This window comes from Panthera tigris, chromosome B2 (genome assembly GCF_018350195.1).
Source record: "Panthera tigris isolate Pti1 chromosome B2, P.tigris_Pti1_mat1.1, whole genome shotgun sequence".
In the NCBI taxonomy this organism is placed as follows: domain Eukaryota; kingdom Metazoa; phylum Chordata; class Mammalia; order Carnivora; family Felidae; genus Panthera; species Panthera tigris.
This window is the reverse complement of record NC_056664.1, coordinates 106,283,545-106,298,701: the sequence shown is the minus strand read 5'-3', so window position 1 is coordinate 106,298,701 and position 15,157 is coordinate 106,283,545. Positions and strand designations below refer to the sequence as shown.

The following is a 15,157-nucleotide window of genomic DNA, read 5'->3' as shown; positions in this document are numbered from 1 at the left end:
GAGGGATTACCCAAGCGAGGGCGGTACCGAAAGTTACCGCCCCGGGCCACATTCTATTCATCCTCTTTTCTCATCTGACCTAGCGCAAGGATGGGGAGGGAGGGATCCAGCCGGTGCTTCGAGTCTACCCACCAGTCGCGGAGTAAGCGAACCGGCGTAAGGGTACCCAGCGGCACCGGCCCGCAGTTCCCGCCCCGCGCCGCGCACGCGTTATGTAAGCGCCCGAGGCCCCGCCCCTGGCAGGCCCCGCCCCCACCCTGCCCGGCTCCGGCTCCGGCTCTGCCGGCGGAGGGGGCGGAGAGAAGCCGCAGCTGCAACTTCGCCTGGAGGCTCTGATCCTAGCCTGGGCTCAGCCGGGGACCCAGCCGCCGTCACTGCGGAGCCGCCCGCTTCCTCGGCCCGGGCCTCAGCGCAGCGGGCTCGGCCATGGCAGCCGCCACCGCCGGCGCCGCGGCGAATCTGGCCCCTGCGCTCGCCGCCAGTCTCTGAGCAGCCGTTAACCAGACCGCCCGCCCGCCCTCCTGCTGGTGCCTCCGCGGCCCCAGGTTCCGCACAAGTTTCCGCCGCCGAAGAAGCAGGAGGCGAAGGCGGGGGAGGACGGACTAGGGGAGTCGTACGCCCCCGGCCCTCCCGCCCGCTATGTGGGGGCGCTTCCTGGCCCCGGAGGCCGGCGGCCGGGACAGCCCCGGCGGAGCCCGCAGTCTCCCGGCGGGTAAGTAACGGGACAGTCCCTCCCCCGCGGCTGGTGTGGGGGTCGCGGCCGACCGCCACGCCTCGGGACCCTGCCGCCGTTCCCTTCCCTTCTCAGGCCTGCCTTCCCCCCCCCGCCCCAGGCCGCCTCCCCGACGCCGCCGCGCGCCCGCCCGCCCCGTTTCCTCCCGGCTGCCGACACCCCGGCACCGCGGGCTGACATCTGGCGGGCCGCGTCCCCGGTCCCGTCCGCCCCTGCATCGCGCGGCCGGGCGTCCAGCCTGCTCCTCCCCGGGCCGCAGCCCCGGCGCCCCAACTTCAAGCTCGCCAGGGCCTCCTCTGGTTGCGCTTTGTTGTCCGGCCTCCTCCCTTTTCCCTCGTGGGGTGTGTGGCCGACGTGGATAACGGGGCTCACGGGGACCCGAGCGGGAAGGTCGCTGCGACCGTGCTGCGGCGGCGGCTTGGGGCGCGCCTGGGAGGGCCGGGGTCTGCTGCGCCCACGCCCGCAGCTGCTCCTTGGGGCGTTTTGGGGCGGGAGGAGGTTGCTGGTGATGCCATCTCCTCCATAAGTGATCCCCGAGGGGACTTCAGCCCCTCAGTGAAACCTGGTCACCTCCCCGCAGCTCTCTCTGGCGTCAGGGGAGGACACGTCCTGCATGAGCCAATCGATCTCTGAGCGGCGGGGGTGTTAATGGGTTTGCCTCTCCCTGGCCCCTTCAGGGAAAATTTGGAGATTGCCGCGTTCACTGTGTGAAGGGAGCGGTTTGTGTCGGACAGCCATTTCATGCCTGCATCGCTCAGAAGTTGTGTGGGAGCCACCAGATTGGGATAAATCCTCCCCTAATTCGGGATGAAAAAGATAAGGCTTAAAGAAAAAAAAAAGACTTGGGTTGCCTGTGACAAGTTGTCTGACCCTGACGATTCCCCAAGACACTTTAATTGGATCTTGAACCCTTTGAGAAGCTGAAAGTTATATAGGCCTTTTATCCAGAAAAAATTGCCATATGTACAGACGTAAAATTTTTTCCTCCAATTTTAGGTGGTTCTCGAACTCGTAGGTAACCTTGTTCCACAAAATGTTTTGAGTTCCACTTGTAACTGACATTTTTGTAGACATTTTTAAAGCTATTTGCAAAACAAAAACCGTAGAAACAGCATATGGAAGTGAGAATTTTTTTTCTGGTAGCATTTTCTGCTCTTTAAAGTATACCAGGCACAGTTGCTATTAAAATTTCAAAGAATGTAATTCTATGATAGTTCAGAAATTTGTGATGTGTTTTTTTTTAGACATATAATTTTACTAGTTATTGGGGGAGTGTAATTGACAAGTAGAAATTGTATATATACTTAAGGTGTCCAACTTGATGTTTTGATGTATGTATATGTATGCATTGTGAAATGATTTCCGCAATCAAGCTATTTAACATATTCATCACCTCATAGAGTTACAATATTTGTGTGTGTGTGGTGAGAACACTTCAGATTTATCCTGTTAGCAAATTTCAAGCATATTGCACGGTATCAAGTGTAGTCACCATACCGTACTTTATTGGAGACATATGTAAATTTTTAAATCCAGAGTTAAATTTAAAATCATTCTCTTAAATTTGGTTCTGCAACACTTGTAGCAATAATGGAACTTAATGTAGGCATGGGTTTAGTTAAAAAAATGTAAGTGGGAATTATCTTCTCTAAGATGTATACTATTTATCCTAATAAGGGGAGAGTGCAGTTGAGAGGTTTCCGATGCTTACTGACTACTAGAAATACTACAGTCACAGTTAACTTCAGTAAGCAAGAAGACAACTTCATTATCCCTAGGGATTGGAGGGAGTGGTTTCAATTTATCTGTACCTGTCAAGAGCCATCTGTAGTGTCTTTGTAACCTAACCTCTTGAAAGAGATTTGTAATAATAACATGTTTGGAGATATAATGTCACCCAAGCATTGTATCCATTTTTCCATTGTTTTTCATGAGGAAGAAAACCTCATAGTGAGCAGAAGTTAAGCAACTGAAGGAAGGACTTTGAGGTTGTATTGCAGGCCCTAGACCTTTGCTGTAACAAAGAATATAGTGGAAGGAGATAATTTATAAACAGTACCCAGGTTGAAGGAATTTGGACAGGATATCTTTACAAAGCATATATTTTATCATATTTTGACAGTGATAAGCCATTGGTAAGTCAGGACATGCCTTTCCAATAAATTTTTTTTTCAGCGATATGCCGAGAGTGAATTACTTTTACAGTAATAGTGATGTACTTTTTGCTATGCTTCTTTATTCTTTTTTTTTTAAAAAAAAGTTTTTTAATGTTCATCTATTTTCGAGAGAGAGGGAAAGAGAGCAGGGGAGGGGCAGAAGGAGAGGGAGACACAGAATCTGAAGCAGGCAACAGGCTCTGAGCTGTCAGCACAGAGCCCGACACGGGGCTCAACCCATGAACCGTGAGATCATGACCTGAGCTGGTCAGACACTTAACCGCCTGAGCCACCCGGTGCCCCAATGCTTTATTCTTGAGCAAATAAGTATTTAAAATTATTTTTTAGTTAATTTTATAAAGTTATACCTTAGATGAAAAACTTACATGTAGTTTCTTTTACAAATGAACAGATGGTAAAGGTCAAAATAATGACCTCTGAGATGCTTTATGCAGGGATTTCTTTTCCTTTCTGAGAATTTGAAGAAAATTTATATTTTTGAAATAATGTTCAGTATATCTTTTGACCAACTTGAGCAATTTTAGAATTTTGTGAAAACAAAGAGTTGTTTTCTGATTGTATTTGTCAGCAATCATTTTATTCCTCAAGGCCAATACGAAACCAGGGATAAGTAAATAATTTCTGGTATTGAAATGAGTTTACTACTTCAGTATGTGGGTTAATTCTAGGTATCCTAAAAGTGATTTGTTTATCGGAATATGTAACTGGACTAAAGAGAAAATCAGTGGTAATGTAGAATCAGCTGAAAATATTGAAGGTAACATTTTTTTTTTAAGGTAATGGTAGTAAAATCAAATAGGAACAATAACAAGTGTGGTTTGGAGAATACTGAACTTTTGACCTTTGCTTTGGGATTTAATTTTGTTTTGGTACCTACAGTTTTTCAGCTTTATAGAGTAAACGTTTATAAATGTAAATAAGATGAACATGTTCATATATTTCTATACAAAGAACACCCCCCTTTCCCCCTTTTGTGTTGGCAAGTATGGTTAGATGGCTAATTTTATTTTGAGAGAAAGCACAAGTTGCGGAGGGGTAGAGGGGGGGTGGGAGAGAATCCCAAGCAGGCTACACACTGTCTGTGGAGACTCTGATGCCAGGCTCAGACTCCCCATGAGATCATGACCTGAGCCGAAGTTGGACGCTTAACTGAGCCACCCAGTTGCCCGTTGAAAGCTGATTTTAAATAGAACAAGTGATATGTCTTTATGTATTTGATTGAATGCATTTGAGAATACCTTGCTGTTCAAAATGTATAATCAGAGGGAGAGGGAAAGGGAGAGAGACTCTTAAGCGGGCTCTGTGCCCTTCCTGGAGCCCAAAGCAGGGCTCCATCTCACAACAGGAAGATCATGGCCTGAGCCTAAATTAAGTCTGACACTTAACCAACTAAGCTATCCAGGTGCCCCTTTCTTTCCTTTATGTTTTAAAAATCTAGTATGATATAGTAGTATTTTGAGTACTTTTGCCTAGTTATACCGAATTTGATTCATTTTATAAATTATACTTTAAAAATATTAATATATTCAACCCTTACAACATTTGGGGGCAGGATATGATAGTTTTAAAGTATGCTAAAATATGAAAACATGAGATCTGGAGAAATGTCAGTGCCTTGAGCTTGAAATCTTCTTCCTAGTTGATGCATTGCCATAAGGTGTTTAGTGATGTCATAATGATAGTAGTGATAACCGGTATGATTACACCAGATACTGAGGTATTCTTCTGTGGTTCTGAATTAGATGGATCTAAAAGTACTGTGGTAACAATGAAACGTAACTCTTTTGCCTGAACTCATTTGGACATGTTCTATTATAATAGGCTTTGTGGGGTGAGGGGCGAATCTTAACTTTAGTAATGACTGTCGTGAAATGAACTTGATTAGTAATTGGAACTTGATCATTTCTTGGCTTGAATGGAGCTGGTAAATTAATCTGAGGCCAGGGAATAAATGGTGAGTTGACAACCACTATTGTCATGTTGTGAATATTTTTGCATGTTGAGAACAGAAAAATTTTAGAGTCATGATTTTTCTGACTGGATGAAATGTTTGTATGCATATTCTGAGAAAATGGTGATGACATGAAGAGTCCTAGATAGTATTTTACTGAGTGATGGCTTAATTAGTGGGAACTAATGTGTAAAATGTGCATTAAAAAATGAAGAATGTCATCATCTAGATAACTTCCAAAGCTGCAGTGAGATACTAATTATTATTACTACCTTAAGCATTCATATTTTACACTGCCAAAATAATATTCTGAAAAGTAGAATTTATCATATAAAGTACTCATTTTAAGAATGGAAATGATCGGGGTGCCTGGGTGGCTCAGTCCCTTGAGCGTCTGACTTCAGCTCAGGTCATGATCACTCTGAGTTTGAGCCCCACGTCAGACTCTGTGCTGACAGCTGGGAGCCTAGAACCTGCTTCGGATTCTGTGTCTCCCTCTCTTTCTGCCCCTCCCCCACTAACACTGTCTCTCTCCCTCTCTCCCTCTGTGTCTCTCTCTCTCTCTCTCTCTCAAAAATAAACATTAAAAAATTTAAAAAAAAAGAATGGAAATGGTCAACATAAAAAGAACATCAAGTAGCTTTTCATACTAATATCTTACTTCTACTTTCTATTTTTCTTTAATTATAAAAATCCATTGTTATTACCTAGTATAGTGGTTGGCACATAATACGTACTTGGCAAATGTTTGTGAGTCATTCTTTCAATAAATATTGTGTAATAGGCATTGTACTAGTCTGTAGCAATACATCACTGAACAAGAAAGATAAGGTCCCAGCTCTCAGGGAGCTTACATTCTAGTGGGGACGCAGCTGTCTGTAAGTAAACCAACAACAGGAGAGTTCACCTGGTAAGTACTGTGAAAACAGGGAAACTGGGTGAGATGGCAGAGGTTGAGTAGAGCTGCTTTGGATCGGCTGGTCAGGGAAGGCCTTTCTAAGGAGTTAACGTTGAGCTGAGGCCAGAATGATAAGGAGCCAGACGTGAGGGGAGGAGTATTCAGGCACAGGGCACAGACACAGCTCCAAGGTAGAAATGAGTTTGGGGAGTCTGAAGAATATCAAGAGCCAGTGAATCTGGAGCATGGAGATCAGGAATGTGAGGTGAGGGAGCCCAGATAATGTAAGGCATTGTAGGAAGTTTGGGTTCTATTCTGTGTGAGGGGAATCTAGATATAAAAAGGGTCGAGAGATGACTCTTCATTTATTCATTCACTGGGGAGTGCCTACTTTGAGGCAGACACTCTTCTAGCATTAGGGAAACAGAGTAGACATTCTCTGTCCTTGGTATTTATGGATCACGCCTGGCTGTTCTGTGGGGAAAAATTGTGGAGGGTTGGGGGAAAGAAGAGAAGTAGGGAAGCCAGTTAATAGCATACTGCAGTTAATAGGTTACGTACAATAGATGGTCTGGGATCACAGTGGTAAGATCGGATTTGGGGAGAAGAGGATGGGTTTGGAATATACTTGAGAAAGCTGGGAGGATTTACCAATGGTTTGGAGATGACAAAGGAGGGAATCAGGAATCAAAAATGGTATCTTAGTTTTGGTTTCAGAAATTTTGTTTGGTGGTGCTATTTCCTGAGGTGAGGGGAAGAGAGAGGAAGGCAAATAGAATCAAGAGTTCTTGTTTTGGCCACATGCTTTTTTAGAGGTTGCAGGCACCACGTTGAGTCAAGCTCAGTGGAGAGATGGGAGAGGTGGAGGTAGGCATTTTGAGAGATGTCTGTGTATAAATGGTGTTTAAAGGTGTTTACATGGAGCAAATATAGAGAATACAGCAGAGGATCAAGCTCTGGGGCATTTAATGTTTCCTGTCAGGGAGAGGAAGAGGAACAATCCAAAGAAACTGAGAGGGAGCAGCCGGTGAGTTAGGAATAAAACCACAGAGTGTGATATTCTAGAAGAGAGGCGGCTGAGGGGAGGAGTAATCACTAAAGTCTTGTGGTTCCAAGAGGTCATATAAAATCAGTCAGAATAGATCAGTGGCCCTGGCCAGTTTCCATGAGAGACTGTTAAAAACTTAAAAATTGGCCGGGATTAGAGATCTAATCCATTCAATTCTTTTTTTTCTTTTTAATGTTTATTTTTGAGAGAGAGAAAGTGCGCCTGCAGAGGGGCAGAGAGTGGGAGACAGGAACCCGAGCTGGCTTTGCACTGACAGCAGAAAACCCAACGCGGGGTGCGAACTCACAAAGCAAGAGATCTTGATCTGAGCCTGAATTTACGAACTGAGAGATTATGACCTGAGCTGAAGTCAGACACCCAACCCACTGAGACACCCAGGCACCCCTCCACTTAATTCTTTATTGCATGGAGATTGATACATAAGTGCTAAATACAAGTTTGAATTGCTTTCTCCTTGCTACTTCTCAAGCTAGGGTGACCGATGGTCTGGGTTTGCCTGGGACGTTCAGTTTCAAGACTAGGGTAGGGGAAGTGTCTCCTGGGATGCCTTACATTGAACAGTGGCTAAACCTTGACTCAAGGACATCTCAAATAGTGTAAGTGTTCTTCCCACCAGAGTAGATTTTCTGTCAGGGGACCAGACTTTGGTATTTAGTTTTATTTCATGCTTTGGCCTGAGAATCTGCCTCAAAATAGTAACTCTCTATTTTTGTTTCTTTTCTCCTGTGATAAATGGTTTAAGACTTCATTACATGGTGCTAAAATAATTGAAGTCATTGATAAGATTTTAAATTACTTTAAAGAATGAGTTTAAGATCAGGACCTTTGTTCTATACCTTTTCTGTGTAGTAGATGTCTAGTGAATAAATCTGATTGCTTTATTGATGCTACTTTTCATTACTAAAATTCAGAGTTAGAGATGAACTGTAGTTCTTAGTTATCCTGCCGGAGAATGGGATGAAATATTTGCACTAAATTTGGTGTAAAGTTCAAAGTTTTCTACAAGGTGGTTACGTTGTAGACAGATTGTGTGTTTTTTGACTGTAAGAAATATATGTTGCCTTCCCATGACATTACAGAAGCTTTTTTGAAGCTTTCTGAGTAGTACTGAGCATTACATCTTATTTTAGGAATGATGTACTGAAAACTTTGACTAGAAATTAAGTTCTTTAATTTTGGGAAGATATGTATTAATTTTCTCAAAACTTTATTTTGAAATGTTTTAGAACTAAAGTTTTGTTTCAGTTTTGGCACTTAAATGTGTTGTGTGTGGCACTTAGGTTCCTAAGTATGGGTAAACAAAAGGCTAATTGAGAAATAATTAGCCTACTCAGCTTTCTTTGGAGGTTAATGGCTACATAAATTAAAAGTAGCATTTATTAGGTCTGACAGTTTAGGAAAATTTATTTTGATTGGGATTTTTATTTTCTCCTGGATGTTGTTGATCCTTCTAAGTTTTGGCATAATTTGCTACCATGGAGAATATTTTTTCTAGTGGTACTATGAAATAGTTACAGTGAGAGACAAAGGTGGGCCTCTGGAATACTGCTTGGTATACTTTCTCCACATTTATAGTGGTTTTATTAAAAACTTCATTTTTTACCAGTGTGTAAACTGAAACAAAGACTTATGAGAGATTAAATTAAATGTGGTCCTCATTCCAGATGGCTGCCAATATACTTTTTTTTGAATACAGCATTTCAGGTAACCAGAAGATAAGCTAGGACTTCCACCTGTTTACATATTGACATCAACATGCATGTAATTTTTGTCATAGGAGGAGATAGACTTGTCTGTGCTGTTTGCTGCCCTAACCCTCTTGAATTCCTTGCTTTGTATAATGAGTACTTGGCATATATTTATTGGTTTGAATTCATATTTTTTGTGTGAAAGGCAAACCACTTATTTATCTGGTGTCTATTTAATTGAGGTAATTTTAATCTCAGCCTGAACCAGTGAAAAACTCTTCCTTGTTATGGTAGAATTGAGAATAAGGAAATTTCAGAATTACGTTGAAGGAGTGTAGTCTTATACCTTTTGCGGTAATGTGTTTAAAATTATTCATAGTAGTTAATGAACTTCCCTATTTATGTTTAAGAAAACAAAGAATACTAGTTTTTGATTACTTAAAATTCAGTTTTAATTTTCATTCCCACCAACAGTGCACAAGGGTTCCCTTTTCTCCACATCCTTGCAATATTTGTTATTTCTTGTCTTTTTGATAATAGCCATTCTAATGAGTGTGAGGTAGTATCTCATTATGCTTTTGATTTTCATTTTCCTAATGGTTAGTGATGTTGATGTTGACACCTTTTCATGTACCTGTAGGCCATTTTTATATCTTTTTTGGAAGAATACCTATTCAGGTCCTCAGCCCATTTAAAAAATCTGATTTGTTGTTATTGCTGTTGCTGTTGAGTTTTATGAGTTTCTTATATATTTTGGATATTAACTCCCTATCACATACATAGTTTGGAAATACTTTTTCCCCGTTCTATATGTTGCCTTTTCATTTTGTTGATAGTTTCCTTTGCTGCATAGAAGCTTTTTAGTTTAATGTAGTCCCACTTGTTTATTTTTGCTATGTTGCCTTTGCTTTTGGTGTCCAATCCCCCCCAAAAAAACATTGTCAAGATTGATGTCAGGGAGTTTACCCTCCGTTTTCTTCTAGGAGTTTCATGGTTTTGGGTCTTGTGTTCAAGTTTTTAACCCATTTTGAGTTGATCTTTCTGTATGGTATGAAGATAGGGGCTCAGTTTTATTCTTTGGCATGTGGCTGCCCAGTTTTCTCAGCATCATGTATTGAAAGAGATCATCATTTTCCCATTGTATATTCTTGGCTCCTTTGTAGTAAATTAATATACCCTATATGTGTGGGCTTGTGTCTGGGCCTTTTTTTTTTTTTTTTTTTTTAATGTTTATTTATTTATTTTTGAGAGAGAGAGAGTGAGTGAGCAGGGGAGGGACAGAGAGAGAGGGAGAGAGAGAATCTGAAGCAGGCGCCATAGTGTCAGCACAGAGCCCGAAGCGGGGCTCGAACTCAAGAACTGTGAGATGATGACCTGAGCTGAAACCAGGAGTTGGACACTTAACTGACTGAGCCATCCAGGTGCCCCTAATTCTGGGCCCTTTATTTTGTTCCATTGATTTGTGTGTTTGTTTTTATGCCTGGCACTTTAGAAACAATATTTTTTCATATTTATTCAATTATCACAAAAACCCTATAAGAGAGGTACTCTAATTTGTTTTCTCTTTTTACATGTGAAGAAACAGAGGTACAGTTTAGGTAAGTGACTTACTCAAGGTCTCACTGCTAATAAGAGGTGGAATAGAGCTTGAGTCCAGACAGCCTGGTTTCACAGTCCATTCTTTACCACTAAGCTACACTGTTATTTCTGTAATAAAAGAAAAAAATTAGGACTATTAGAGTCAGTTACCCTAGAGACAAACAGTACTCAGATGGACTGGAGGATGGCAATGAAGAACATAAATATTGTTATTTTAAGTGTCCTTCATTTTAGCTAGATACTCTCCAGTGTAGTTTGAGGTTTTTTCTCAGTGTGTATGTGTGGTTACTATTAATGTGAATGCTTTTTTATGTTTTAATGTTCTTTTTAATTTTTTTGTGACTTGTGTTTTTTGGCCCTAGGAGCTTGTTTTCTCATATTTATTAGGTATTTTAGCCATCATCCCCTCAAACCACTTATAATTATTTTTTTTAACTGTTTTGGAAAATATTTACTGATCTTTAGGCACTTAAATGCAAACTAGCTCAAGGGATAGTTAAAAATCTGGATTTTAAAATAAACAGACAACAAGCTCCCCCACCCCTATTTAATCCTTTTTCTAAAAGGAAGAATATTTTTTAGACCTAATTATAGTGTTTCCAGAATTTTAATTTTATACCATGAACATTTATTTGGTACCTAGTAGTAATAATGACTTAAGTTTATTGAGACCCTGCCTGGCCCTGGAGCTCTGTATTAGAGACTAAAAAAAAAAAAGAAAAAAAAGGTGTCTTTCACTGTTCTTAGTTTGCTGAGGGAGAAGAAAGGCCTACACAAATGGGTTAATATAATTTAGTAAATCCTGTTCTGGAATTTTGAGTGATATATTGGGAGAGCACAGAGTAGTAGTTATTGAATGCCACTGAATACCTCTTGGAGGAATCAGAAGACATTTAGAACAAGATTCTGAACTGGGACTTGTAAAGAAGGTAGAGAAGGAAAAGAGCATGGAGTTGTTAAAGAACCTCGACTGTCTGGAGGCAGTGATTAAGTGTGTGTGGCTAGAGAGTGTTTGTAGGGCAGCTGGCATAAGGGAGATAGGGGTTGCAAAGCATTAGAAAATGGGGCTGTAATTGGTGAAGAAGTTTGCCAAACTTTAGTTTGCAGGAAGGAACCTACAGATGTATATAAGCAAGAGAATGACAAATGTACTTCATTCTCAGAAGAGAACTCTGGTAGTAGGGTCGAGATAGCTTGGGTGGAATTACTTGGCAGCAGTCCAGCCAAAATATATGATCTGTGACGGTGGACATCTAATTCAGTTTAGTATTTTCAAAATGGACTGAACAGTTTTAGAAACTGATTACTCTTAAGTGTTTAAGGAATAGCTTTTTTGTTGTGTTCTCTGGATTTATTCCTTTTTAACTTAGTTGTATGTTGATTTCTACTGATAGTATTAGGGCAGTTGAAGGCCACTTTGTGTAAAAGTACTTTGTACTTGTTAACATTTCAGAGGTGTTAAAAGGTGAGACATGTGCTTCTTATGTCATACAAGGGTAAGTGTGCTTTGATATTTTCTGTTTTGTTTTATTCTATGTAAAATGGTTGGTCTCGATCCACTGATAACCTGCATTTTGAGAAACACTGCAGTTTGTGTTCATGATTTGTATTCAGCTTTTTATGTAAAAATAAATATGCTTTGTCAGTGATGTTATTTTTATTTTCTTCTGGCTTAGAGTTGTCATTAAAAAAATTAAGTAAGAGGCACCTGGGTGGCTCAGTTGGTTGAGTTTCTGACTCTTACTTTTGGCTCAGCTTATGTTCCCAAGGTCGTGGGATCAAGCCCTGCATTTTTGGCTCTGTGCTGAGAGTTGGAGTCTGCTTTTGATTCCTGCCCCCCTACCCCCGTCTCCCTCTGCCCCTCTCTGCCACTCACACGCTTTCTCTCTCTAAATTAAAAAAAAATTCAGTAAGATTGGTCGTTATTCTAAATGCAGAAAATTATAGGTATATCAACATATTGTGGAAGACTTGATACTGTATGCATTTTTGCTTCCAATTAAAAAAGTGCTTCAGAGAGAAAATGTAGCAATAGGTTACCTCTTCATTTGATGCTAACCTTCTTATATTTCCAGTGTGATAAATATTAATAATTTTAAGTAACTTTTTCCCAGGCATTCAGTATTCTATTTAAAAGAATTGAAATTCATGTTAAAAAATTTAAAATACCATTTCCAAAGAGAAGTTCCAGCGTACAAAGGTACTTCTGTCTTTGTTCTGGAGAAAACTGATTTTACAGTCAGTTATTCAGTTGCTTTAATATGATAGGACCTAGGTAAGACTTTATTGTCAGAGATCCCTGAGCCTCATTGTAATTTTTTTTTAAAAAGTCCATAGCATGTACCTAGAAATTGAGTAGTTCCCATTTCAGTAGCAGAGTTTTACAACTGTAGTGTAAGATAGTTTTCCTTATTATATCCCCTGGTAAGCATATTTCCCTTCTAGTGCTTAACTACTTTGTGCTTCTGGATTGACTTGAATAGAGACAAGACATGGCATTCTCCTCAGAATGAATGAATTCAGTCTAAATTAAAGATTAGAATGTTGTTTTATTCATGACATTTGTTAATTATCTTCAGTATTCTAGGCATATAATATAATTTTTTTTTTTTTAAAGAAGTACAGTTGAACCTTGAACAATGCAGGAGTTAGGGGCACCAGTCCCCTGTGCAGTTGAAAATCTGTGTAAATCTTTTAACTCTCGAAAACTTAACTACAATAGCTTGCTGTTGACTGGGAAGCTTTACTGATAACATAAACAGCTGATTAACACATATTTTATATGTTATATGTATTATATACTGTATTTTTACAATAAAGTAAGGTAAAGAAAGCATTATTAAAATCATAAGAGAAAATACATTTGCAGTACTACACTATGTTTGTCAGTACCATAAGTTTATATCATCTGTGTATAAGATGAATTGTCAGTATCTATATCGTCTTAAATGGTACAAGCCTGTGTAGGTGTTGTATGTGTTAACTAACACTAGACACCAAAAATGAAAAGATAACCTGAAAAACACATTCATATATTACAGGTATACACAACAAGTCATGCATTGAAAGTGAAGAAGCAGTATTATGATTGTCCCACAGTAGCCTAGCCTATACACTAATGAATGAGTCATTGTAACATTTTAATGGCATACAGAATTATAGTCATATTCATAATATATTCTTGGAAACTGTTAGATTTTTAAAAAACACTTATGTGTGGTAGCCTGATACGCAGTTTTTCTCAATGACAAGAGAGGGGCATACTATATGGTAATGTAATTCTTTGAAAGCAAAGTCATAAAACAGTAAGAAAACCAACACATTATTAATTTTGTATTAAATATTACTCATTTTATGCCTATGTGAAGATAGGCTATCCACTACCATACAGGTTTTGCGCAGGATATTGTACATGGTGAATACTTAGGTGGTGATGATGATGATGGCATAAAAACATCTCACACAGTTCTTGCCATACAGTTACTGGATTTTCATGCAAAGACATACATACAACAGGTAAATTTTTTAACTGTTTGGCATGATGATTATTTCTATTCATTAAGTGGAAGTGGATCATCATAAAGGTCTTCATCTGTGTTGTGTTTCATGTTGAATAGGGAGGAGGGGGAGAAAAAGGAGGGTCTTGCTTTCTCAGGAGTAGTAGAGGTGGAGGAGGTGAAAGGGAAGACAGTAGAGGCAAGCAAACTTGGTATAACTTTACAAAAATACATCATAATTTTGGTCTGACTTTTTCGCTTTCTCAAAAATGTTTCTATACAGTACAAGTGATTTTTCTACCATTTGCCTTAGTTTTAGTGCTTGTATCATGGAAAGGCCATGTTGTAAAAGAAGTCAAAGCAGTCTTGAGTAATCAGAACCGTTCTGCCAGATTGTTTAATGTCAGTTTGTTTTCTGACAGTGCTTCTATGTCGTCTTTTTCGTTGTCTGGCATTGGTTTAGAAGCACTCATCTCTATCAAACCATCTTCTGTTAATTTCTCTGTTGTGGTATCTATTTGCTTTTGAATTTCCTCAAGACCCGTATCTTGAAAGCCTTAATTTCCCACCTATTTTGCCATATCCACATCTGTTTCGCGATTCCTTTGGCTCTGTCGTTAATCCTGTGAAGTTATGTGTAACATCTTGACACTGTTTTCTCCAGCAGGAATTTATTGTTTCAGGGTCGATGGCTTTCACAGCTTTTTCTGTAACGATGTTGGTATCTTAAATGGTGTAATCCTTCCAGACTTTTATGATATCCTCTCTTTTGGGGTTCTCTTCCATAATGTTTTCAATGCTTTCCATAGGGAACCATGCAAGATGAATCTTAAAGGTCCTTATGACCTCTTGATCTAGAGGCTGAATTAGAGACCTTGTATTAGGGACAGGTAAGCCACTTTGATATCTTTGGTGTTCAACTCATAAGGTTCTAGGTGGTCAGGGGCATTGTCCAATACCAAAAGGGCTTTGAAAAGCAATCCCTTACTGGCAAGGTACTTCCTGACTTCAGGGACAAAGCATCAGTGGAACCAGTCTAGAAAAAGCGTTCTTGTTCAGCCTGTTCTACAACCAAAAGTCTGGCTGCTGATGGTTACCTTTTTTCTTCAAGGCCTGGGGGTTAGCAGCTTTACAGACAAGGGCAGTCCTGATCATACACCTGACTGCATTTGCACAAAACAATAGAGTCAGCCTATCCCTTCCTGCATTAAATTTGGTGCTCGTTCCTCTTCCTTACTAATAAATATCCTTTGTGGAAATTTTTTTCCAGGGTAGGATACATTTGTCTGCCATTCAGGCAGATATCCTTTCTCATCAGTGATTTTTGTAATGGTGTTTGGGAGCTCCTCTGCTGCCTCTTGGTCTCAGAAGCTCCTTCTCCTGTTATCTTGACATTTTTAAAGCCAAACTTCCTTCTCAAATTATCAAACCATCCTGTGCTGGTGTTAAATTCTTCAGTTTTATATCCTTCACCTTCCTTTGCCTTAAGTTGTCATGTACTGTAATGAGACTTTGCTTTTTCTCAAATCAATCTAGAGTCTATAG

At 40.2% G+C, this 15,157-nt stretch overlaps 1 protein-coding gene across 1 annotated transcript in view; it reads left to right on the top strand.

The window, feature by feature from the left end:
- Positions 1–576: 576 nt before the first annotated feature.
- CEP85L (centrosomal protein 85 like) overlaps positions 577–15,157 on the top strand; it is a 164,178-nt gene continuing 149,597 nt past the window's right edge. Inside the window, exon 1 of the mRNA XM_042987080.1 lies at positions 577–712. Within this exon, the coding sequence (XP_042843014.1) occupies positions 640–712 (73 nt within the window). The 5' untranslated portion in view covers positions 577–639. The remainder of the gene's footprint in view (positions 713–15,157) is intronic.